The 27,849-nt window shown below is 37.4% G+C and overlaps 1 protein-coding gene across 1 annotated transcript; it reads right to left on the reverse strand.

Annotated features, from left to right (window-relative positions):
- Positions 1 to 205: 205 nt before the first annotated feature.
- On the reverse strand, positions 206 to 27,414 carry LOC127448447 (kinesin heavy chain-like). The gene is given in 26 exon segments (XM_051710967.1): positions 206 to 1,969; positions 2,849 to 3,005; positions 3,716 to 3,932; positions 4,074 to 4,178; positions 4,433 to 4,504; positions 4,634 to 4,694; positions 4,901 to 5,002; positions 5,219 to 5,328; positions 5,722 to 5,798; positions 7,369 to 7,486; positions 7,941 to 8,129; positions 8,565 to 8,708; positions 8,845 to 9,051; positions 10,124 to 10,192; positions 10,334 to 10,500; positions 13,652 to 13,828; positions 13,831 to 13,948; positions 14,158 to 14,262; positions 14,470 to 14,594; positions 14,751 to 14,838; positions 14,947 to 15,002; positions 15,092 to 15,140; positions 15,522 to 15,626; positions 17,142 to 17,215; positions 17,369 to 17,456; positions 27,118 to 27,414. Coding segments are annotated over 25 exon segments (2,895 nt in total). The 5' UTR covers positions 27,244 to 27,414; the 3' UTR covers positions 206 to 1,969; positions 2,849 to 2,859.
- Between the last annotated feature and the right edge of the window lie 435 nt (positions 27,415 to 27,849).

Here is a 27,849-nt window from a genome sequence, read left to right on the forward strand (position 1 = left end):
CCACCAAAAACTATGTGCCCACCAATCTGGATGTTTCATTATGTTATCCAACAGGAAAGGTTTGGCATTTTAAACCCATCAATCCAATTTAGTAAAGATTCTTTGCTTTGCTTTCAAAGCAAAGCAAGTTAACCCAGTCAGGTTAGAATGAATGTAAACAGAGAAAGACAGAGAAAGAAAGATAGAAATTATGCAGGATACATTCAGTAAACTTTTATTTTTTTCAGTTTCCACAACATCTGATAATAAGAGTCACACTCTAAAACTGAAACCTCGTCATTCACATGTGTGCTTTAATCATGGTATATTGTGACAAACATTCATTTAAAACCCATGTTTGTTGTGCATCCTTACACCTATAAACCAAATAAATTTAACGTTTATTCCATGTTCTCTGATATCTCATTTTCAGGTGCTCCCATGATCACACTGTCTGCTGAGGTAAAGGTTCATAGCATAGAACTTTAAAACACTGATGAACAAGAACCTGAAGACAAACACTCGATGGAGGTCTGTGTGTGTAGTACAATAATTCACCACCATAGAGTTGTGCATGGAGCAACATAGTACAAGAACACTGTACTAGATACAAAAACAATACACCTTGATAAGTCACTGGTGTCTGTTCACTTTACATACACTTCTAAAGAAGAAGAAGAAAAAAGGGGGAATACAGTGATTCTCTAAGAGAGAGTTAATTTGACAGGGGAGGTCATGACCTTAGAGCAATATCAAAAGTAAAATGTACAAATGATAAATAATGGCATAATGATACAAAAGTACATAAATCTAACTTTTATACAGTTTTATTAAATACATACTGTAAGTTGCCTATTATAAATGGAATTAGCTGTAAACTTCTTAACAGGGTCATTTGCTATTTTGATATGAAGCTATAATGTTTCTGACTTTGGCTTTCCTTAAAGGAATTCTCTCTTCATTTACTCATTCTCATGCCATTCCAGATGTGTATGACTTTATTTCTTCTGCAGAACACAAACTAATATTTTTAGAAGAATATCTCAGCTCTGTAGGTCCATACAATGCAAGTGAATGGTGATCTGAACAAAGTGTAATCGAGCTTGAGATCATGATCGTACCTAGAGACTGCAATGGCAACATGTACAGTGAAAAAGGAGTTACATTTTGGTTTGATCTCACCCAAAACTGATTGGATCTCTTCAGAAGACATAAATTCAAAATCAATCAACAAATTCAAATCAGTCAATCAATTCAAATGATTAATGTATATAATAATAAATATAAAAAAATTAACATCCAGTGAAAGTTTTTCCAATCAATAAAGCATTATACATCATTTAAACACTCAGCATTAAGCTCGAAGCAATGTATGTGTTCCTAAACAACATTCCCCAGTCATGTCACTGCATGTTCTCAGTGGCCATTAAGACTAAAACAATTAGTGCCAATTAAGAGAACCGCAGAAAGGCCCTAAAGATACTCCCGGGGGTGTAAAAATTCTTCTAATGTTCTTCTTCCAAGACATTTGATGGAAACTAACCTGGCAACTATGATGACAAATGAGCTGAATTACTATAATCAGAATGTGATAACAATATTGAAGACTTAAAGACAAAGAGGAAGTGTCAGAACATGAAATGAGCAAAAAAATAGCACCTATATGAAATAGCACTTCTATTTAAAAGACACTATCACTTTGTCTCAGAGAATGGGTCTGAGTTTGCCCATTTCTGTGAATGTTTATTCATGGAAGAGTCTACAGATCTCAGATCCCCATTCAGGGCTAATGAATAAATGGAGGGCAGTAGCCGACTTAAAATGGATGAATGTGTGGAGGTCATGGTAAGGACAGCAAGTTAACTTGAGAGTCTTAGTAAAAGATGACAGTAGTTCTTTTTCCTCATTGAAAAGGAAGGACAGCTGAAAAAGATGTACTCTTGATGCCACACATGATTTGAATGGAAAGAACCTTTCATTTTTTTTTACCCTGTAGGAAATGGGAAAAGTTAGACAAATGTTATTTTGATAAGCATCCTGTGCGAAAAAAAGAAATAACTAAAATACTTTCACCATACTAAACACTGGATATAATGACAAAACAGCTTTTCTTCCAGAGATTGCACCATCCCGAATGTGACTAGTCATTTTCATGACAAGGTAAACAATGAAAAAAAAAAAAAAACCTAACCTTAGATCCATAAACTTTGACTACAACTGAGTGAAAGCCAGATGGCACCAGAAACTGTCCATCATTCACTGACTTTCCCAAGGACTCCTGCCATTTGCCAACACAGATCCTTTGTAGCTATTACAACTGTGTTGCTCCATCTTTGTCAAATAGTTGGCACAGTAACTAATGCTACACCACAACTTTCCTACTAAAGTCCCTTGTGGTTCCCAGATGCATCACATGCTACTGAAACCTAATTAGCCGCAGTTTTCTACACTGCCACATTAATCTCAACATATGCCCAAGATAAACACACCATCATGTCCCAACATCAAATTAAGAGGCATGACAAACATGCCTGGGATGGAAAGCAAATCTATTTTTCCTATCACAGTCTTGTCACATGCTCTGTGTGGTAGGAATCCAGAAATTGAGCTCTGAGAGAATTCAGAAAAAATCTTGTGGTCTGGTAAAGTCAGATATGCTGGTATCCCTGAAAAGCTTTATTCATTTATCAGCTGATTTTATCCAAAGCAAAGTGAGATGTCAGATGTCTCACAATATTCAAAAGTAATACATTTCAGTGTTTAATGCATTTAAAACAGAATTCCAAGACATATAAATAGAGTACTTGAAAGTAGCACATTTTTGTAGCAAAGAAGACTTCAATGCTTTACACAGAAACAGTGCACTTACTTGGCTTGTTTTCACTTGGTCCTGTGATGGTACTGCTGCTGTTGTTGCTGCTGGTGCTGATGATGGTGTTGTCGTGGGCTAGAGACACCTCCTCTGACAGTGTGGCCTAGTGAGGCAGAAACCACTGGGTGATGATGTCCAGCACGAATAGGCTTAGCTATAAAAGAAACAGTGCAGTTCAAAAAGAAATATATTTATAACAGATCAATAGCTCCTGAAATAGTTCAAACAGATAGAATCTAATGCAATTGAATATGCACACTTGTAGGGTGCATACAAGTGGTACAGTGTGTAAAATGGGACACTTACTGTAAGTTTTTGTATTTAATATTTCTTTATTTTTTCCTTCTGTATAGTGTCGTGGAGATCTTTAGTTATTTAAAATGGTACTGTGTGAGGGGCTAAACTATTTGGCATAACACAACAGCAATAATACAATAATGGAAAGTGCCACACTTTACCTGTATTCACCCTATATGCATAAATACTTGCATAAGTATGAACTATGCATAGTATATGGAAGACATCTGCAGCAATGCATGCAAATATTTGGTCATCAGGTAACTGGAGACAAAGTATTATTGTTGATAATAAGTATATGGCTCCCCCTACTGCCTATAGTATAACATCAGTTCCTTCTTTTAACAGTATTTTGCACTTTAAACTGGTGTCTACTGAAATGTTATGCAAAAAAAAAAAAAAAAAAAGAGAAGACAAAGCTACTCTATAGAGTGAAACTACAAATACTTCTTGGAAATGTACATGACAGTGTGCAGTATTTGAATGTTAGTCCCAAGAAAGCAAATCCACACACACACACACACACACACACACAAACACACACACACATAAAGGGGATTTTCAGACCAATTTGTGCGGTGTGGTTCCTCCTGGCCTGGTTCTTGGCTCGGATGACCTCCTCAATGCGGCCCACCTCTTTCTGGTACCGCTTACGGTCTTTCATGGCACTTTCTTTCGCCTCTCTCAAAACAGACTCCAAAATCTTCACATGCTCAGTGGTTGCACGTAGGCGCTTCTCAAGTTTAGGCAGCTCACATCTTAAGTCTGCATTATCACGTACCAGCTATAGATACATAGAAATGATAAAATATAGACAGATAAAGAAGAATACAGAAAGAACTGCTATATTTATATAATTTATGGCTCAGAGCCAATACTATTATTCTTATACTACTATTTTAAAGTTGTCAGAAATTCAAAAAACCTGCTTGTGGACTTTAGTGAGCTGTTCCAGGTTGTTCTCCAGGAAAATAATCTTTTGTTTTTGAGCCAGACTTCCCCCTGATTCATCAGTGTCCAGTTCCACACTCTACAAACCAGACAAGTGTAATCAAGCAATGCCATTTATTTTATTTCACATTTAATAGCAACGGCCATTGATTCCATATGAACAGGGCTGAAAGAGTGTTTCCATATTCCTATTAATGTGGTTTTTTAGCATCACTAGCAACAGTTTACTGGCAGCTATTAGCCACAGAATAATAGCACAAATCCCTGCCCGATGAGACTCAGATGACAGTGAGTTCAAAAACAGGAGGGAATACTCAGTGTTTGACAACTCACTTGTCCAGTTCGATCATTGATTTCCTGGATAAAAAGCCTACGCAGATTGTGGAGAGTCTGGAGCTCTTTTGCCTATAGGATAATAAAACGACATGATCATTATCTTAAAAATGTTGTATATTTTATAAGAAGAACAGCTGTCCAGATGCTGAATGTTATGTTGAAGATTGATGAACTACTGTCCACAGAGAGCAAACTCACAACAGTCTCTTCCAGACCCTTTAGATCTTCTTTGGCTTGCTCCTTTTTCTCATTCAACAAACTAATTATAACAAAAGTGATAATACATTTGATCAAAAGATGTCTTTACTAGATGGCATGAATCTACAAGTGCTTTACAAACAAACTCAACTGCATTGAAATGAATCTGTCACTGCTCATTTTAGAGGTTCTTGGAAACTATTCTAAACTTCAGCTTCCATGAGCTAAAGATTGTTATGACTTTATTAATATGAGCAGTATACTCACACAAGCTTCTGTAGCCTCTCATCCTTCTTCTGTTCCTCCTGTTCCAGCTTTTCATAGTCAGACATAAGCTGCTTGTGTTCAAGCTGAAGAGCTTGGTTCATACTGACATCAGATGGGGAATGAGAGGGAATTATTGAATGAATTGAGTCATTCTGGATTAGTTTTGATTAATTTTGACCTATGCTAAGTGGATGTAAAGGAAAAATGGCAAAGTATTCATTTTAAACCTCAATACAAAACATTTAAAATGAATATCATAATAAACAACTATTGAACTGACCACAGTTCAGCAGAAATATACTGTGATAAAGCTCTTACTCCTTCAGCTCATCCAAGATCCTCTGTATCTCTTCGATCTCATCTCGGAGACGAGAGACCTGCTTCTGATGAGCCACTCTGTGGCTTTCCATCTGCTGTTCCAGGGCTTTCTACATACAAATACACAGACCATTTATATATTTCACTATGTAAATTACATTTATATTACACTGTCTGTGGTAAATTTCTAGGGCCAGGGTTTTCCACCAAGTGTCTGGGGACCCATGGTGATCCAAAAAGGTATTGCAGGACATCCACAGATAAGACACAGAAAGCTTTTTTTATGTGCTATACCAAACATTCAATAATGTTTTTCAAAATGGCATTATTTTCCTATTAAAAACCATCCAATGTATCTATACAGTAGATTTCTGTGATCTTGTGATGTGAATTGTCAAAACAAACGAGAAGCATCTAGAGCTTAATATGGATGACAATAAATAGTAATACGTTACTGTGGGTTAGAGGAGAAAATGCCAGAAAACTGTTGTTGCATTGATCACCTTCATCTCCACAGCATCCTGGATTCTGCTCATGTGTTCCTTTTCCTTATCCAGAACTGACACCTTGTGCATCTCTTCTGTATGAACAAAGCAAAAAACCTTTGAGACTTTAATAATATAAAGACAAATCACTGTCAGAAATCATGCTATGCTTCTCCTAGATTTAAATGAAGGCAGAGGCTATTTGCACTAAGTGCAAAAAGTGATAGATGCTATTTACACTAAGTGTAAATAGCAACAAAAAGCATCTTCTTTTCACTAAGTGCAAAAAGTGTTAGATGTTATTTGCACATCGGTGTAAATAGTGGTACTACTTGCACTTTTAATTAAATACTAACATACAGCATAGGAGCATCACTGAAGCATGTTTATTGTGTTTATTTAGAGTCTCACAGACACCCTACACCAACCCCTACCCCTAAACCTAACCCTAACCTTACCTTACAAAAATTAACCATGGCTTTACTACAGTAACCATAGTATCACCGTGGTATCATGTAGTAAAATCATAGAAATAAAAAAATTAAAACATGGTTACTATTTTAACACCATATTACTGTAGAAACCATGGTTAATTGTATTAAAACTACGACTTCCAAAAAACATGGTTACTACAATATTACTATAGTAAAACCATTGTTAATTTTACCCTGATCAAACCTTTCTCTGAACTCAATTTTACAGGAAATATTAAGAGTGGAGACAGGAAACAGAATGGGAAAAACTGGAGCAAAGTGGGAATCGAACCCGGGTCGTCTGTACGAAAAAAACACATCCACAGCATCTTTAAACACCATGGCATTGAAGTGATACTTGGGGGCAAATTTTGTCTTTCATTTTACTGTTTTCATCAGACTATTTGAGTGCAAATAGCAATGCTGTCTGGCAGGTGCAATTTACACCTAGTGCAAATAATCTGGTGCACAGTATTTTTGTGACACAAGCTTTGTTTAGTAAAGTGATTCTCAACCAGGTATACTGAGGAACTGAAGATGGTTCCAGGAGGACTTGGAAAGATTTTAAATTTGCTTGGTTAAACTAGCAATAAAACTGAAATTATGACTTTATTATTATATTAGGATGATATAAGGGCTGTCAAAAGATACAAAATTATTAATCCCGACTATTCTCGAGACATATTGTAGTTAATGCCTAAACACATTCAGTTCCTTTTAAGGAAAGTAAACAAAATGGATAAGTGTTTGGTTTTCTCATACAGTGTATTTCATACTTATTAAGTTTCGAAGATAATTAAATTCTACCATACAAACACTGCAAATGACTTTCTTAGAGAAAGCTTCTTCATTATTGCCCTCAGACCTGTCAACACTTGAGATAGACAAACAAGCTCAGAGGTCTCATTAAAGGGAGAGGTGAGAGGAGAATCAAAGAGTCTGTTTTTCACCCACGGTATCGACTGTTTTTGTTTAAAAGTAAATCTTTGTAATAATAGACGTTTTAATAATTTTAATAATAATGCTAAATGATTTTCAGTATAATCTGAGTGAAAAGAAACACTTCTGATTTGGAGTTGATGAAGAGGAACTTGAGCATTGCTAATGAAGCTGTAGGGGTACACAACACAAATGGTTGAAAAACACTGGCTTTGTAATTATTACAAAAAATGTGTATGTGTATCACACAGACCTTCTGCGTGGAGTTTTGCAAGCTCCTCCATCAGTGAATCATGGCTTTCCTCCAGCTGTCTTTTCTTCTGCTCCATGTTCTGCATGTAGTCTGTAAGGGATTTGATCTTTGCCTGATGCTACAATGCATAAAAGACAAACATACATTCCAATGTCTGATCCTAATAAAGACAACACAAAACTGAGGTTTACATTTGTTTGCATAGCACTTATCTGATCCCATTCAGTCATTTAACACTGAAACAAAGCACAATTGACCTTATCGCAGCAAAAAGGGGTCCATGTTGATCAAACATATTGGCTTTTTTGTTTGTTTTATGAAATGATTCATGTAAATTGGCCAGGTTTGGATGAACTGGAATGCTGAGGATGCCTGAAATCAAAGGCTGAGATGCTGAGATTATCATGCATTAGAAATGAATCAATGAGAAACAGCACCTCAATGAGCTCAATGATGCAACAGTTCTGTTGTGAATGCCTTCTCACTAAAAAGGCAAAAGTGTTCCTTTCTCATCCACCACAAGAGAGAGCTGTGCGCTTCCCTTCAATGCATAAATAAATCATAATGGGTACCTGAGAGATAAGGAGCTGGCAGGAAGCAAGCTCTTTCTCATTGGCCTGCATTTTGCGCACTGTATTGGTCTGTGCACTCTCGAGCTGTTTGCTACGGTTGACCAAAGACTTCACTTCTGACTTCATCTTACTGATAAAGAGACGTGCCATGGTGAATTCCTCTTCCATTCCTCCATTCACCTCTGCCATCTGAGGGAAAATAAAATACATAAATAGGGCTCGAAGTGGAAACCAAGATTTGCTTTTCCATTTGTTAATTATTTGTGGGATCTCAGGCATGATGATTACCCATAAAAAAAAAATGCATAAATTATGTATGGCCTCACACACAGCTATCGTCTTAAAATAGCTATCAAAAGCTATCGTATGGACTTCTAATTTGAAATTTTTTTAATGGTGCTTTTTTGTCCTTTTAAAGCTTGACAGCACTGGTCCCCGTTTATTTTTTTCCAATTTTCCTTTTTGGGTGAACTATTGCTTTATAATTCACCCATTGAAAACCCCTTGGTAGACCAGACTATTAGTGAATATGCTAAAAGAGATGCTAAAATGCCTGACATTGCTCAGATAAGGACAAATGTATGTTGTATGTGTTTGTGTGTGACAGGTGTGTGTTCTTGCAACCTTGTGGTTACTCAAGGCAATAACGCTGCCAATCTCATTGAGGTCTCGGAGCAATAGACTGAGGATCTCTGCTGATCTCTTCTTGTGATGTCCACTCAGTTCCTGCAGGGCAGCGAAATCTCTCTCCACACCAACCAGAGCTGCCTACAGTATAACAACAGGCCAGAATCACTCCACAAGGCTACAAAACCTTCCTCCGTCTCCCACATGAGCTCTTCAGTAGTCATCCTTGTGGTCTGATATATGCATTTTCTCTTTCCATTTACCTCGTTTTACTTACACTTTTCTGCACAAGCTCCTCTGAAAGTTGTTGGTTTGTCTTGCCTTTCTCCTCCACCTCATGGCTCTTCTGGTCATAGTTCACTGCCAGCTCCTCTAAGGCTTGAAGCACCTCTTTGACCTCCTCTTTAGCCGCCTCGTTCTCATGCTGCAAGCGGCACAGGTCTTCTTGGATCTTCTCATAGTCACGGCGTGTGGATGCCAGGAGCTCTGTGTGTGCAGGATGGGTAAGTTTAGACATCAAATGACTGTTGAAAGCTTTTATAATCTTTGGGGATTCATACTTTATGCTTTTCAATAGTATATTATGATCAGGGATAGTTCCATTTTATCATGTTGAAGAACATGCGGCATTACTAACAGTTTATAATGTAATGAAATGTTAATATCAGTCCATAGAAGACATTTGAACTGCTATTTTTGTGGTCAGTTGAATGCTGTACAAAAAGATATTTTAAGAAAATTATCAGCTACAAAAAATAATATTGATGTTGGAATATGGAAATTTTGTGTTTGAGTTTCTAATTGAGTCCAAATGTTCCAAAAGAGAAGAAGCAGAATCAGATACAGGAACCTGCTAAAAAGACCAGCTTAGACTAGCATGCATTTCCATGTTGGTTCAAGCTGGTTTAGTACTGGTCTAGATGGTGGACCATCCATTTACATCCATGCAGTTCACCAGCAAAGCCTAGCTGGTAATGCTGGGCAACCAGCATGGTCTTTTGGTGAAGCTGATTTATCAATGATGTCTTAAACCCATACAACATATGCTGGTGCAACAAGTTCTACTGGTCTTTTCAACAAGGTTGAGTCATTCCCATGGGAACAACATTTTTATTTAAATGGCTATAATTCTACCTGTGTGGTTAGGAGCACATTTCCTAGAACTGATGTTCATTCTACCTGATGGGAATTTCTAAGTAAGCAATGAGATGGTGTGGCTAAATCTACTCATTTTCAACAAATTCTCTCATACATCACTCTGCACGTTCCTCAGTGTAAATTGATATTTATACTAGTTTTGATAAATGTGAGACAGACAGTTCTTTCATGTGTCCAGCAGGATCTGGCTTTTACCAGCAGCCATACATAGTGTAGATAAAGCTGTTTTAAAATTTCAGCTAGCTATTCCATATCTCGTGGCAATGCTCCTCAAATCGTCCTTTTTTCAATTTCAGAGGCATTGCAGGCAAAATATCATGGAATGAGATGTGTGGTATAATAAGTAGTGGAGGGCATGAATGTTGTGCTCTACGGTGCTGCTATTGGAGTCAACTCACTTCATCCTGATCTGCCATCTGCTGCTTTAGGTTCTCTGCCAGCTGACTGTACTGGTTGATCTCATCATCCTGATGGAAAAGAGTGTGTGAGAGAGAGAGAGAGAGAGAGAGAGAGAGAGAGAGGAAGAGGTGCAGCAGGGACAAAAAGAGATTGTAGGGAGTGCACTATCCTCCTGAAACTTCTTACACCACATGTGAGGTATTCATCACCTTGTCATCTAGCTGCTGATACAGTTCATTGATCAGTTCCTCATATTGTGTTTTCTCTGTATCAGAAAGAGGCTCAGGGGGTGGAGCTGATGTGTCAATTATGGGAGCGGCTTCAGAATTCTTGGATTCCTTGCTGTTGAGTTGCTGTTCAACAGGTACAGTCTCACCTGAAGACGTTAAATATGTCAGCCCAACACAACAGCAGTTGTAAGCTTCAAACTTATGAACATCCATCCATTAAAGGGACAGTTCACCCAAAAATGAAAATTCTCTCATCATTTACTCACCCTCATTCCACCCCAGATGTGCATGTCTTTCTTTCTTCTGAAAAACATAAACAAAGATTTTTTAAAGAATATTTTAGCTCTGTTGGTCCTCTCACAATGCAAGTGAATTGTGACCAGAACTTTGAAGGTCCAAAAGGCAGTATAAAAGTAATCCATTAGACTCTGGTGGTTAAATCCATATCCTCTGAAGCGATATGATAGGTGTGGGTGAGAAACAGATCAATATTTAAGTCCTTTTTTAACTGTAAACCTACACTTTTACTTTCACTTCTACATTCTGGTGTGGAAGTGACTTTCACTTTTACATTCAGCCACCTACTGGTTGTGTCTGGTTAAAGGTGGAGATAGATAGGAAAAAATGACTTAAATATTGATCTTTTTCTCACCCACACCTATCATATTGTTCAAAGTTTTTATTCAAAGTTCTGGACACCATTCACTTGCATTGTGAGGACCACCAGAGCAGAGATATTCTTTTAAAAAAAATGTGTTTGTGTTCTGCAGAAGAAAGAAAGTCATACATATCTGATATGGCATTTGAGTGAGTAAATGATGAGAGAATTTTCATTTTTGGAAGAAGTATCCCCATGTTTTGAAAGTTTTACACAGAATGTGTAAAATCTAAGGACAAACAAAATGTTTCTCATTGCTATGGCTTAAACAAAATCCTTTAATCAACAAATCTAAATGGCATAAAAGGCATAACACACTCTTAATTAAATTTTCTTAAACATAACTTAACACCCTTCATGCAGCACCATGCCCCACCACAGTCTTTGCCAGCAAACTGCCAGGAGATGAGGAAGATAGCTTGTATTTAAAGCTGCACTACTTAACTTTGTGACCTCTAGCGACATCTGTGGTTGAAACTTAAAATTGTAAGCAATTTCCAGAAAAATACATTACGTCAGTCGTGTTCTGGCACTGCTCTTCTGGTGGATGAATCTCCCAATTTGAGCTTAACTGGACATCGCCTGTGTGTGATCATGACTGGAGCCGGAGTCATAACGTGCTATTTTCATGTTGATATTATGTTATAAGATTAAACATTTGAAACGGAAATATTACTTGTTTTGATGAAGATAAACAAACCTCTTATATACATATTTGAATGAAATTTACACTTGAATCGCTTTTCTGACACTACACTCAAAGCACTTTTAAACAGAGAACAAGGGACTCTACTCAGCCACCACCAGCTGATCTTAATATGATTATTCAAGTGTTTTATCTAATATTAATGTTTGAACTGTACTACAATTTTCAATTTAAGAGGTTAAACTCATGATATGGCTGATACGAGTTCAATAGAAGACTTTATTATTTTTATACTATATTGTCCAGCCTCAGTTACTACAATAGCATGTCTATGCAATGCACACAATAAACTAAAAACATAAAATGAGGATTCAGTAATGATGGGGATAAAATATATACGTTATTAAACATAAAAATAATAAGCTTAAATATGCAATATAAGTCAATTTCAGAAGTCATACATATTAAACATGTCACAGTACCTTCACTGGACAACATAGATACATCGGGATCGGTTTACACATGAGTAATGTTAGATTCATAAAAGCATGACAAGCAATATTAGCTTCAACAACCCTACCAGAAAACATATCCAAGCATTATAGCAGGTAAACAACTTTGGCAAACAGATAACAGATAAACATCCATCTAGAATGCAATGATGCTGTCCTAAACTGTGTGTGTTACTGACTGAACTGAACAGCGTAGTTAGTTTCTACTGCCAGAACATGAGACTGCCAGTACTTCTTTCTTGTGTGTGCGGACATGACGTAATGACGCAAGGATGAACGTCATAAACCAGAGATGTTGTGCCAAATCGAACCGACAGCTCAAAATACAAATAATCTTTATAGGCTTACTGTAGTGAATTGGGGTAAGGTAAGGACATTGTTTTGAACATTGATTGTTTAGGTAGTCAATCAATAATGGCAACATGTTCATTTTTAACCCAAAAATCTTACATAGTGCAGTTTTAAAACAGCAACAACAACTAATTGGCTCTAGAGTTAGGCTTGCAGTAAACCAGATGATAAAAGCACTGTGTGGAAGCAAAATTGAAACAGCTGCAAACAAAGCCAAAGCCTTAGTAAATCTCTGGGCTTTGCAGTGATGAGATGGGAGAGAATCTTCACCTCAGCATCTGTGTGTTTTATGTGCAAGAGAGAGAGGTGGAGCTGGTCACATTGACAGAAATGAAAATGATTACATTGGAATGAAGGACAGAAAAAGTGATACACACTGAGAGAGTGATGAAAAATGATTCAGAATTCATAGAAGAGAAAGTAAAAGCATCCCTGAGGCTGAATAATATCTGAAAAGATTAAACGCACATATATTCATCTAATTTATACACTGTTGCATTGTTCATATTTACATGTACAAGCTTTCGCTCAAAGACAGGCCTGTCTGTTTAAAGTCATTTTTTGTGTATTATTCCACAATCTGTGGAATCTGTGCTAATTGGTATTTATCATTGCCAATTATTAAGCGTGATTGTCATCAGTACACTTGTACTCTCTAGATGTGGTTTATATGGAAGCCAATTTTTGTCAAGTTCTTAACAATAAATGCAGTATACTGTGGAATAACTTCATTTCCTCTTTGGGAACATCATTATTTCACTTGGGGGAAAAAAATCTATGGCCATTTTTATTACACAATAAACAAACCAAGGAAGAAATAACTGCCTCCTTCCTTATTGTAAAGAGTCATCATCAGACATATCGGAAAAACTCAAAAACAATGCTTTTGTCAACATAGTCACTGGCATCTCTGCAAACTTCACACCAGTAAACAAACCCTTAAGCAGTGTACGACAAACCATTACAGTTGTTTCAAAGCAACTGCTTGAAGCTCTAAGCATCTGACAGATTTGTCAGTCTGTAACAGCAGACACAACAAAGTTATTTTATTTAAAACTGCATCAAACAGGGGCTGAGTTGATGGGTTATCTAACATTGAATCTTATTATGTTTCTCTATTCTCTGTTTACCTTTCCGCCATCGTTTGAGCTCATTTTCTAGCCTCTGGATAATGATTTTCAGACCCCTGGTTTTCTCTTTCTCTTTCTCATATTTTTTCTTCCATTCTTCAGCGGTCATTTCCATGTTAACAGAAACTGTGTTTTTGATGGTTTTGGCTCTGTGTTAAGAAAGAAGAGCAATACTTCTTCAGCCTCATTATATATGGAGGGAGAGCAGCAGATGACGATGGTGGTTCTACAGTTTCCACCCAAAGAGTCCTGAAGAATCCTAGTCATTTTACTATCTCTGTACGGCACATGAGTTTTCTGTGATGAGAAAGATAATGAAGCATTACATAAATTCATATAATGTAAAAGCACAAAGCAAAAGTAGATATGTTTTACTTTGTGCTGTGTATACATGGCCTAGATTATCTACACAGGATGAGCAGCATCTAAAAAATAAAATAATAAAATAAAATAGAGGAAATGATACAAGAAAACTACTGGCCAGATGACCCGGACAAAACACTTACAGTTCCCTCAGCCAGGGCTGAGATGACGTTCCCCAGAGCAGAGAGAGACTTATTGATATTTTTAGCCTCGTCCAACACAGATCCTTCTGCTCCAGTTTTACTGACCTGTAAGAGAGAGAGAGAATATTTTATCTATGCACATAATATATTATTTATCTGCTCAATTTAGTAGCCATGTAAAGACTACCATAATTCCAGCATCCATAATTATGCAAGAGTACCGAATTGCTGCACGCAGAGTACATTAAAAAAATACATTCTTTTACTTTGCTAGAAAACAGAAAGAAAAAAACAAACCAAACAAAATGTCACCTTTTCACTTCCAGCCAGATCCACCAGATAGAGCTTCCCACACAATTTCTTCTCTGTCTCCACATTCTCCTGCTTAATATTAATGAGGAAAATGCTGTGACTGCGGGAGCTATGCTCATTCATATCTGTGGAAAGACAGACACAATATAATATTAGAGGACCATGGGTTAGGATTTAATATTGTAACACACAACCAGGATAATAGCACCATATATTGTTTTTGATAGGCAAGGTTTGATATATTGTAGGAAGGAAGGAAACCAGGTTAAAATATCACTAACTCGTGACAGCCACATGACGATTGGATTTTCCTTCATCGATTACATCCATGACGTCCTCTGGACTGGACACAAAGCGCTCTGTGCAGCCCTGCCCACAGAAAAACATCAAACAACACAAAACATCAAGGTACAGTTTGCTTAATGCTAGGTGACTGAAACTTTAAACAGTCTGCACTGGGCAGTAGGTTAGTCCTACCTTGACAAAGGGCACCCGGTTCTTATCCTCATGTACAGCAAGGTTGGTTTTGGAAACTTTAGAAATAGAACATTTAATTCACACCAAGAAATAAACATTAATTCTATTCAAAAACCATTAGAAGGTGAATGAGACTTTATCTCACCATCAAGTAAGTCTCTGATCTTGTCCAGGTAGATTTCAAAATAAGAGACCTGTGGTAGGGAATGACTTTTAATATGCATGAACAAGAAATAGTGACCCGGTTGTTCCGTGTATGTTGTGCTGGCTAATATGATGGCAATCTTCCACTTAATACTGACACTTATTGTGTGGCTGCAGTATCACACAAAAACAAATGTTTTTGGTTACTGATCCCATTGTAGGAATGCTGTATTTTGACACACATAATTTATTCTGTCCAATAACAGCCCTCCTTACTGAATTAAGGCGAGCAGTATTCGGCTAGTCCTAAGATCTTAATATGTTGGCCCCCTTGAGGTGACCCACACCATGTAGAATAAAATAGCTTTTAAGGACACTGTGTACATAATTTTAAACATATTTTAAACATTCATTTGTGTCATTTTGAATACCTTGATATGGAACTCCAGGTTTTCATCCATAGAGTAGATGTGGTCAAAAATGTCTTGTGTAATACGTGGGATGATACCCATCTGCTGGGGGTTATGAAGCTGTCCCTGTTTGTTTAAATGAGACAAAATGGCATAAAAGGGAGTGATTTTCCTGTCAAAACAAATATTTGATCAGATGCTACTTTTTTCTGCAAAATCATGCAATAGGGTTGTGTTAGAACTAAAAACTGTGTAGCACTATTTTAAAATAACTATATGTTATAATATGTAATATTTAAGCAAACTTGTCTATATTCCCTCTGAAGGATGTATGACCACATCCTGTATGCTAGTTTGCATCTTTCAAAAGTGCAGATGGTACCAGGATCAGTGTTGCCAACTACTTTCAATGAAAACTAGCTAAAGCCTGCTAAAAAAGTCGCTAAAAGTCGCTAGATGACGTCGTATTTGCATTCTGCCTTGTGTCAGCCCTTTACACCTGTTTGCTTCTCTCCTACTTTCTGTGCTCACATACTGTATTTTAATACAGCCGAATTCCCAATAAAGCTGTTCTAATGTACATATTTGTTCTGTTTCTGTTGTCAGACAATGGAACGAGTATGAAACAGTGACTGAAACGCCGGCCATTAAGAATACATGTTAACCAGTAGACACTTCCAAACAATTTCCAAGCTGCTGCTCTGCACTGCTACAATTCTGATTTTATAACATAAGTTAAAGACAATGGCTGTGCTGTGATTTCGGCTATATTTACATGTAAAATGATCACTCAGAAAGAAAGTTTGAAGTGACAGAATGTCTTATTTTTTTCTCTCGCACAGCATATAGCCTCTGTCTGTGTAACAGTGAGTGATAAGCAAGAAAAATAATGGTCAAATTAAATTGTTTAAATTAAAACAAAGGAGGAGCAAACCATTATTGATTGGTCCTTGGCAATTCTGTTTGCACATGTGCAGCTCATTCACATCTGTGTCAGCTGCCGTGCAGTGAACTGAATGTGCTGCTCCTCTGTCTGCCACTCACTGAATAGAGTAGATGCAGAGAGAGGTGTGCCTGCGGCGGGAAAGCAAGACCTCACGCTCGCACGGCAGTATTGGTGACTCTTCTATGGAAAGTAGTTAAGATTTGTCCAAAAAGTCGCTAGATTTGTCGCAAGGTGCTTTTTACAAAAAAAGTCGCTAAAGGGGTCTGAAAAGTCACTAAATCTAGCGACAAAGTCGCTAAGTTGGCAACACTGACCAGGATAGAGATGTAAGTTACAGAGTAATTTATTTTTATGAACTGTGACACCTCAGACAACTTTTTTTTTTTTTTCCAAATGACTGAATTATTTGACTTTATATTCATATCGCTTGTTGAAAGAACTTGCAATTCTGTTTCTAGGGCAACGGCTGCAGTTAAGAGGCATTTTGCAGCCACTGCAGCAGTTTTGCTTTTCAGTCATTTCGTGAAATATGCTGAAAGATATGCATCCTTCTAAAGCATTTTGTGACTAAGCATAGCAAAAATTGATCAGCCCATAAGAACCACATGTGGCAAAAGGTCATTCTGTTTTTGCACGAAAATGTGTGTCCTTCTGAAACATCATCATCTTATGATACAATGGGTTTGCTTATTCACCTCCATAGTGTGAGTCTTTCCTGATGAGGTTTGGCCATTTGCAAAAATGGTCCCATTATATCCTTCTAGCACATCTGAAAAATCAAGACTCATTTCTCAAAAATCAGAAACATAATTCAAAATGCTGACATTCTAAGTTTTAAACATTTAAACATATCTTTACAGGTCTGTTTAATTAATCATTTCTATTGACCATGATTTGCAAAAATATGTAATGAATATACAACCTTTAACAATCTGTTTGGCACAGTTGTCATATACTTGTTCCTGTGTTGTGTTCGGAGAAAGGACTCGGTCAAAGATATACGGTTTGCCCTAAAAAGAAAAGCAGGTCAGTCAGAAACAAATAAGAAACCTTAAAAAAAAATAATCTCTGTCAAAGAATAGCTCATATATCTGATATAGAATAGATGGTTTAGACTTTAACACCACCACAATATCTGATATGAAAGAGACCATCTTTCTGTGTAACAAGTTTCTGTAAATGGATCTGTGGAGTAAATCAGTTCATATACACTAAACATATAAACTCAGCAAATAAATAAATGTCCTCTCACTTTCAACTGCTTTTATTTTCAGCAAACTTAATGTGTAAATATTTGTATGAACATAAAAGATTCAACAACTAAGACATAAACTGAACAATTTTCACAGACATGTGACTAACAGAAATGGAATAATGTGTCCCTGAACAAAGGGGGGGTCAAAATAAAAAGTAACAGTCAGTATCTGGTGTGGCCACCAGCTGCATTAATTACTGTAGTGCATCTCCTCCTCATGGACTGCACCAGATTTGCCAGTTCTTACTGTGAGAAGTTACCCCACTCTTCCACCAAGTTCCTGGACATTTCTGGGGGGAATGGCCCTAACCCTCACCTTCCGATCCAACAGGTCCCAGACATGCTCAATGGGATTGAGATCCAGGCTCTTCGCTGGCCATGGCAGAACACTGATATTCCTGTCTTGCAGGAAATCAGAATAAGCAGTATGGCTGGTGGCACTGACATGCTGGAGGGTCATGTCAGGATGAGCCTGCAGGAAGGGTACCACATGAGTGATTGCCTGCAGTGACAACAAGCTCAGTCCGATGATGCTGTGACACACCGCCCCAGACCATGACGGACCCTCCACCTCCAAATCGATCCCGCTCCAGAGTACAGACCTCGGTGTAACGCTCATTCCTTCAATGATAAACGATCATCACCCCTGGTGAGACAAAATCATGACTTGTCAGTGAAGAGCACATTTTGCCAGTCCTGTCTGGTCCAGCGAAGGTGGTGGTTTGTGCCCATAGGCGACGTTGTTGCCGGTGATGTCTGGTAAGGACTTGCCTTACAACAGGCCTACAAGCCCTCAGTCCAGCCTCTCTCAGCCTATTGCTGACAGTCTGAGCACTGATGGAGGGATTGTGCATTCCTGGTGTAACTCGGGCAGTTGTTGTTGCCATCCTGTACCTGTCCCACAGGTGTGATATTCGGATGTACTGATCCTGTGCAGGTGTTGTTACACGTGGTCTGCCACTGTGAGGACAATCAGCTGTCCTTCCTGTCTCCCTGTAGCGCTGTCTTAGGCATCTCACAGTACAGACATTGCAATTTATTACCCTGGCCACATCTGCGGTCATCATGCCTCCATGCAGCATACCTAAGGCATTTTCACGCAGATGAGCAGGGACCCTGGGCATCTTTCTTTTGGTGTTTTTCAGAGTCAGAAGAAAGGTCTCTTTAGTGTCCTACGTTTTTATAACTGTGACCTTAATTGCCTACTGTCTGCGAGCTGTTAGTGTCTTAACAACCTTTCCACAGGTGCATGTTCATTAATTGTTTATGGTTCATTGAACAAGCATGGAAAACATTGTTTAAACACTTTACAATGAAGATCTGTAAAGTTATTTGGATTTTTACAAAATTATCTTTAAAATACAGTGTCCTGAAAAAGGGACGTTTCTTTATTTGCTGAGTTTATATATATATATATATATATATATACTGTATATATACACTGATCAGCCACAACATTAAAACCACCTGCCTAATATTGTGTAGGTCCCCCTCGTGCCACCAAAACAGCGCCAACCTGCATCTCAGAATAGCATTCTGAGATGCTATTCTTCTCACCACAATTGTACAGAGTGGTTATTTGAGTTACCGTAGACTTTGTCAGTTCGAACTAGTCTGGCCATTCTCTGTTGACCTCTCTCATCAATAAGGCATTTCCATCCACAGAACTGCCACTCACTGGATGTTTTTTGTTTTTGGCACCATTCTGAGTAAATTCTAGAGACTGTTGTGTGTAAAAATCCCAGGAGATCAGCAGTTACATGAATACTCAACCCAGCCTGTCTGGCACCAACAATTATCCATGCAATTATCTAATCAGCCAATCGTGTGGCAGCAGTGCAGTGCATAAAATCATGCAGACACGGGTCAGGAGCTTCAGTTATTGTTCACATCAACCATCAAAATGGGGAAAAAATTTTATCTCAACTAATTTGGACCGTGGCATGATTGTTAGTGCCAGATGGGCTAGTTTGAGTATGAAATGTCATACTACACAAGAGAAAAACAAATACAGACAACTGCAAGGGTTTATTTTATCAACATGCATGTGACACTGTGTGTGTCTAAACAAATCTCCCAGTAAATATTCCACTAATACACCCCAGCTCTTCCCCACCAGCCATGACCCCTAAAACGGCACCTCTGTCACTACGGCAACAAAAATTAATTGCAGGAGCCCTGGGCCTCTTTGTGGCTTTGCATGTATAATAGGATGTTATCACCTAAATTAAACACTGCTGACCAGACAACCCCCATAAAGCAAAACGTCAAATCCAAGATATTGAAAACTGCAAATCAGTAACAAACGCAATTTATCACTAACTGTTGTATAAATCTCACTGCAATTGTTTGTACATACACACATGCCATGCACAGTATATTTTAAACTAATAGCTTTGCTGATTTTCATATGTTCTTTAAAAAGAGAAAAGAAAGATAGGTTCAATTGTGGCTATGTTTGAAAATGGAGAGAAGAAAATAACTAATTCATTAGTAGATTCTCCCATTATTTCTGAGGGGAAAAACACATAATTTAACAATCTTTTACAGTATTAGTTAGCATAATCTTTGCTTGGACAAATCTAGACAGACAGACAGACAGAGAGACAGACAGATAATAATAATAATAATAATAATAATAATAATACATTTTATTTATTAAGCGCCTTTCCCACAGCTCAAGGTCACTTTACAATAGAATGACTTCATAACAACTAAATATGCATAAACAGAGTGACAACTCAGAAACAAACAGTAATCACAACAAACAAAACATTAAGAGGTAGAAAAAAAGTACTGCGAGAATAGATACGCATTCAGCTGAGGCTTGAAAGCCGAGATGGAAGAAATTATACAGAGCTCTAAAGAGAGTGAGTTCCATAGTTTTGGTGCCATGACACTAAAGGATCTACCACCCATAGAGGGTAAGATGAAATCTGGGGACAGCAAGAAGTTGAGAACCAGAGGACCTGAGGGAACACATCAGTTGGTAAGGCTGCAGTAATTCAGAGAGATAGTGGGGTGCAAGGCCATTGAAGCATTTAAAGGTTACTAGAAGGATCTTGTAATGGATTCGAGAAGAAACCGGCAACCAGTGTAAGTCACAGAGAATAGGAGTAATATGGGCAGTATGATTGCTGTGAGTGACAATGTGTACTGCAGAGTTTGAGTTTAGCATGTAAGCCAATCAAAAGGGAATTACAATAATCAAGGCGAGTGGATATAAAAGCATGGACCAGATTTTCAGTGTCTTTCTGACTTAATGAATGGTTTTTGAAGGTTTGAAAAGCACCCCATCAATGGAAATACTCATATTTGAATTTTTTACAAGAGCTGGTAAACCAAATAACATAACCTCAGTCTTATACATGCTGAATTTAAGACAATTGTTTTGTAACCAGGTCTTAATTTCATTGAGACAATCATTAAGTGAGCATAGTGGGAGCACAGCTTCAGAAAGAGCTGAAATATAGATTTGCCATAACGGATAATATGACCAAGGGGCAGCATATAAATATTGAAAAGCAAAGGGCCAAAAACAGAACCCTGCAGCACTCCAAAATTAACAGAGACATTGTGAGATTTAAATTTCTTAATAGAAATAAAACATCATCTATCGGTGAGATAGGACTTAAACCAAGAGAAGGCTGTGTCAGTGACTCCAATAGAAGAGAGTCGAGAGAGAAGTATGTCATGATAAACTGTATCAAATGCAGCACTCAGGTCCAGCAAGATTAGAAAACCAAGACACTCGGAGTCAGCAGCTAAAAGCAGGCCATTGCTAATTTTCAAAAGTGCAGTTACTGTGCTATGGAAAGAGTGGAAACAAGATTGAATCAAGTCATAGAAATTGTTAGTACGCAGATGTGATTGCAGCTGCAAAGCAACAACTCTTTCCAATATTTTTGATACAAAAGGGAGATTAGAAACAGGCCTAAAGTTGTTCAAATCAAAATGATCCAAGCCAGGTTTCTTTATTATAGGGGTAACAGCAGCAGTTTTCAGATCTTTCGAAACAGAGGCAGATGAAAGACAGCAGTTTTTTAAATATGAGATAGGAGCCGAAATAATAGACGTACAGCTTTTAATAAGGGAGTAGGCGCAGGTAGTTAAACATTAACAGCAATTAATTTACATAATATCATCCGGATCAACAGACACTATCACACCTAAAGCTAAATGTCTGGCATTAGGATCAGCAGGCTGAGTTGAGCCTTCAGGGTACCACTGAGAGGAATTTACATTAGAAACAGAAGGCTAATACCTGCTATGCTCGATTTTGTGTGCCGATTTGGCATGGTAAAGACGATTACCATCTGAATAAGTGAGATAATATGGGCCATTGTGTTTGCACAAGGGATTTCTGGAGGTTTACTGTAAAACATAAAAACCATCAGTGTCTCACTGTGTTGATGCTCCAGCATGATACAGTATTTATAACAAGTCACACCCACGCACAGATACTCTGCATTCCAGATATCAAATGCTCTTTCCTCTGATCAGCCTATACAAAATAACAAATATTCTGTAAAAAGCTAAAAAAAGGCTTTGATCCACAATCAGTGGTGTACCTTCCAAAGTAGCCACAAATAATGACATTCCTATAAGTGAAAGCCTTTGCAAATGCTGACAAGCACAATGGAATGAAATATTTCCTCTAGTCCACACATTTCGATATAGGCATCTCTTTTCACCCACCTTTTGCATTCCGCATCCTGTAAAAATGAAAAAAAAAAAAAAAAAAAAAAAAAAAAAAAAATATATATATTATATATATATATTTCCCCCTATAATCTTGTTTTAATATACAATAAAAAAATAATTACAAGTAATAAAATCTGCTAAAAACATAGCAGTAATAATCTATTGTAAATTAACATGTTCTTCAGTATTGAAATGTCATAAAAAAAAAAAATGAAAAAATTAAAAAATAAGTGTAGAATGCAATAAGTTCATCCAGCAAGAAAATTCTTCTGGTATGAAACTGAATTAGAAACACAAATGAAATTACAGTATGTGAGATATGCAGGGAAAGATTATGACTAGCAAGGGTCCTGGGGCCAATTTTCTTTTAGCAAATATTTTAAGTTCATCAAACACTTTAAATATTGATGAATTTAACAAATACAGTAGGCTCCTACAGTATCTATGCAAGGGTTTGGTGAAATTCGGCAAAGAGTTCAGGCAGCTCTGGCTCATGCTGATATATCTTTTCTAACTCATCTGAATGATGGGGTGCATTCCTATTTCCTTCAAAGACTTTACCCTCCATTGTGAGAGCTTTGAAGGGCTAAAGGTTGTGGGGCTCAAAAATAGAGGTCATTTGGTCATTTTTTGTGAAATTCTGTTGGAACGACCCTACAGCTTGGCTACCATTATATTCTTCCATCGAAAAGCCCTGCTAAGGCATCATTTAAGCCTTTTCAAAGTGTCGAAAAATTCCCTAGACTACATTGCATTGACTGAATATTTAAATGAGATACGAGTCTGTTTTGGAATGTTTGTAATTTCAAACCTCAGCCCTTTAAAGGTGCTGCAAGTGATTAAGTGTTCTGAAGCTTTCATGTGACTGAGCCGTTGAATTAGCTATGCCCCCTCATTTCAAAACCCCACCCTCCAAAGATAATTTTGAGACCAAAACCCAGCAAAACAGCAGCATTGTTTGTTCCTGTGGCTGTCAAATTCAACAGTGGCACAATAATGGCCTCAACTGACAAACATTATGAATCATAGCCTAAATCATCCGCTTCAAATACAACACTATGAGAACGAGCAAAATGATTGACAGGTGGGAAGCGTCAATGCTCGTGACTCGCGGACACATTTTTGTTTGCTGTTTACAAAGTCTACAGGTGCATCTCAATAAATTAGAATGTCGTGGAAAAGTTCATTTATTTCAGTAATTCAACTCAAATTGTGAAACTCGTGTATTAAATAAATTCAATGCACACAGACTGAAGTAGTTTAAGTCTTTGGTTCTTTTAATTGTGATGATTTTGGCTCACATTTAACAAAAACCCACCAATTCACTATCTCAAAAAATTAGAATACATCATAAGACCAATAAAAAAACATTTTAGTGAATTGTTGGCCTTCTGGAAAGTATGTTCATTTACTGTATATGTACTCAATACTTGGTAGGGGCTCATTTTGCTTTAATTACTGCCTCAATTCGGCGTGGCATGGAGGTGATCAGTTTGTGGCACTGCTGAGGTGGTATGGAAGCCCAGGTTTCTTTGACAGTGGCCTTCAGCTCATCTGCATTTTTTGGTCTCTTGTTTCTCATTTTCCTCTTGACAATACCCCATAGATTCTCTGTGGGGTTCAGGTCTGGTGAGTTTGCTGGCCAGTCAAGCACACCAACACCATGGTCATTTAACCAACTTTTTGTGCTTTTGGCAGTGTGGGCAGGTGCCAAATCCTGCTGGAAAATGAAATCAGCATCTTTAAAAAGCTGGTCAGCAGAAGGAAGCATGAAGTGCTCCAAAATTTCTTGGTAAACGGGTGCAGTGACTTTGGTTTTCAAAAAACACAATGGACCAACACCAGCAGATGACATTGCACCCCAAATCATCACAGACTGTGGAAACTTAACAATGGACTTCAAGCAACTTGGGCTATGAGCTTCTCCACCCTTCCTCCAGACTCTAGGACCTTGGTTTCCAAATGAAATACAAAACTTGCTCTCATCTGAAAAGAGGACTTTGGACCACTGGGCAACAGTCCAGTTCTTCTTCTCCTTAGCCCAGGTAAGACGCCTCTGACGTTGTCTGTGGTTCAGGAGTGGCTTAACAAGAGGAATATGACAACTGTAGCCAAATTCCTTGACATGTCTGTGTGTGGTGGCTCTTGATGCCTTGACCCCAGCCTCAGTCCATTCCTTGTGAAGTTCACCCAAATTCTTGAATCGATTTTGCTTGACAATCCTCATAAGGCTGCAGTTCTCTCGGTTGGTTGTGCATCTTTTTCTTCCACACTTTTTCCTTCCACTCAACTTTCTGTTAACATGCTTGGATACAGCACTCTGTGAACAGCCAGCTTCTTTGGCAATGAATGTTTGTGGCTTACCCTCCTTGTGAAGTGTGTCAATGATTGTCTTCTGGACAACTGTCAGATCAGCAGTCTTCCCCATGATTATATAGCCTAGTGAACCAAACTGAGAGACCATTTTGAAGGCTCAGGAAAGCTTTGCAGGTGTTTTGAGTTGATTAGCTGATTGGCATGTCACCATATTCTAATTTGTTGAGATAGTGAATTGGTGGGTTTTTGTTAAATGTGAGCCAAAATCATCACAATTAAAAGAACCAAAGACTTAAACTACTTCAGTCTGTGTGCATTGAATTTATTTAATACACGAGTTTCACAATTTGAGTAGAATTACTGAAATAAATGAACTTTTCCACGACATTCTAATTTATTGAGATGCACATGTACAGCTGTCACAGGGACAGGTGAGATATCTCATGACACTTAATACATTAATATGTTTAAGGGAGTAGGAACATTTTTTGCATACTGAAAAAAATCACTTACAGCACCTTTAATCTGCTTAAAGATGCTCTCTTTCTTTCTTTCTTTCTTTCTTTCTTACTGTTAAACCTGTAAAAATGTCTAACTTCAAGCATTTAAAACTATTTTAAACTTTCAGACAAGTTTTTGTCATACCAACATTATATTTTGTCTGAACAAACGTTACGTATCTAGTTTAAACAGTACTTTTGAACCACACAAAGTAAATATCAATATTTTGTTTTCCCCAAACACCTAAGCCAAGTTATTTTTTGTAATGTAGGGCAAACATGCAGTTGTAGCAATGAAGAGTATAATAAATGTTTTTGTTCGACAGCTCTTTTATACAAAGAATAAAGCTTAACCATATAAAGCCTAACATATGAAAAAATAGTCAGAAAATTATATTTATACCTGTTTAAAACTATTTTTTCTATAAAATAATTACATTTAAAGCATGTTGCTTGAATTCAATAAATACTCATTTTGAAATATCAATAAAAATATAAATGTTATTGTTAATTTTACTTTATCAAAATCAGCAAAGATTTCACATAAAAAATATGAGTGCATTAAAAATATGAAGGTAGCTATTTTGGAAAGTATTTTGCATGGCCTTCTACTTCCAGAAGAGCATGGAAACTTTCACCAGGTGGTGTTATAAGATAAAGAGTTGCTCAAAAAATTTAATTAGAGACAGGAAGGCAAAAGGGTCCTATAAGAGGGCTGGGGGCCCTCATATTCATAGGGCCCTGTTGAGGGGGCCTTTTATAAGCTGTGGGGCCCAGATATTTAAGCATATACAGACATTTGTTTTCAAAGTTGATGGGTCACGAGACCTTGCATCCCAGGCCCCCCTGGGCCCCTGGTAGTCAAGGGCCCCAGGGCACTGGCCCCATTGGCCAGTTTTCGCCTATGAGATATGTGACAAATTTCCTGCCAATATATATATATTGTTATGAGGCAGAGAAACACTGAAAAGATTAACATTTCCAAGATTTGTTATGTCTACTGCTATTATTTACTTTGATGTTACTTTGATTATCTTTCAACATTGTCGCATGCGCTATGTGCACTTGTGCAATAGGGCGTATTGACATTATGAAACTCAATGTAGAACTAAATGAATTTTCACAGCCAATGTGAAAATGATTTCATGCTTTTGTATCTGGCACCATTATTATTATTGATTGGGTAGCCAAATCAAGAAACACCATGATTAAAAAAATACAGAATTCAGAATTCATACTCTAATACAGAGTGTAGACTCTATCCTTGAGGTAAAATAAAGGAAAACCTGTTCTATAGACTATAAGTGAGAGGACTGATTGTCGCAAAAACAAGTAAAAATGCTTAGAAAACGCAATAAAGCAATAAAAGTAACTCAAAATGCAACTAATGAAAATAAATTATGGGTTGTCTACACAGAAAACAAAAACTAAAAATGTGAATCATGTGGTAATATCTAAATTAACTGGATTAATGATGTAAGTCTTTAACAATATTATTTTATATCACTGAGTCAACCTGAATACATTACACAAACAAAATTCATTTTAAAGGCTAGGTCTTGTAGAAATAGCTTCTTAAGGTAACAATGGTTACTATTTTTTTTTTATTTTTATTTTTTTTTTTTACAGTGAACAAACAAAAACCAAAGACAGAGAGAAGCTATACGAGCAAGTCAGATGAAGTTCTGACTAATGTGATGCACCATATTTATGCATATTCTGTTATCGAAGTGTAGTATGAACTTTTAGAACCAAAACGTAAAGGGAATAGGATAAATGATCAACATAAATGAATAAATAAAGGTATACCTTACTATGTAATACATTAGTATATGTAGCTATATGAGATTATCTCATGCACAATGAACGAATTGGGAGATCGTGAAGGCATCTTACCGAAATAACGACGGTGTCTTCTTTGAATTTCGGTATGTATTTGTCACCTCTATTGATTTCCGACTCGTTAAGTGGCCTGAATCTGCACATCACCTTCACGCAACATTCAGCTGCATCCACCATCATGTATAATACAAATTGATGTAATCCAACGAAACTTTTTCTCTTGTCAAAAGATCTTGGCACCCGGCACGCACTTTGCAGTGGGATGCATCAATCAAACAATCTTAATGGCTTGCCAGTTGTTTAGCCAGTAACTCCCATTGTCAAGTGAAAGAAGCTTAAAACAACCTCAAATAAAAGATACAACTCCTGCAGACGTTATTAAATGTCATTTATAATCACCTATAGGCCTTTCGTCAAATGCTAAGCCTATAAGGTCGTTTTAGTTGACGGTAGATGTTTGGAGCTAAAGCAGAGTCCACCTTCAAGCCCTGGATGAGCATCAGCACTGGACAGTTCCACCTTCTGTTTGACGAGAGTCTGATGGGCCGGTCCTTTTGCAGTACAACAGCGCCTTTCCGCACAGCTGTGCGGCAATGCAAAACAATTCAATAAAACCATGAAAAGGTATTGGCACCATTGTCGTGCGTCATGCTAAATTTAATTGAGAATTTTCTTTCAGATTTCATTTAGATTACTGAGTTTGGATTGAGATAGCAAACAGGATGCAGCGTTGTAATTCGAACACTCCATTTAAAATAGTAGAATTAAAATATAATTAAATTAAAA

The sequence above is a fragment of the Myxocyprinus asiaticus genome, chromosome 11, assembly GCF_019703515.2.
Source record: "Myxocyprinus asiaticus isolate MX2 ecotype Aquarium Trade chromosome 11, UBuf_Myxa_2, whole genome shotgun sequence".
Taxonomy (NCBI): Eukaryota; Metazoa; Chordata; class Actinopteri; order Cypriniformes; family Catostomidae; genus Myxocyprinus; species Myxocyprinus asiaticus.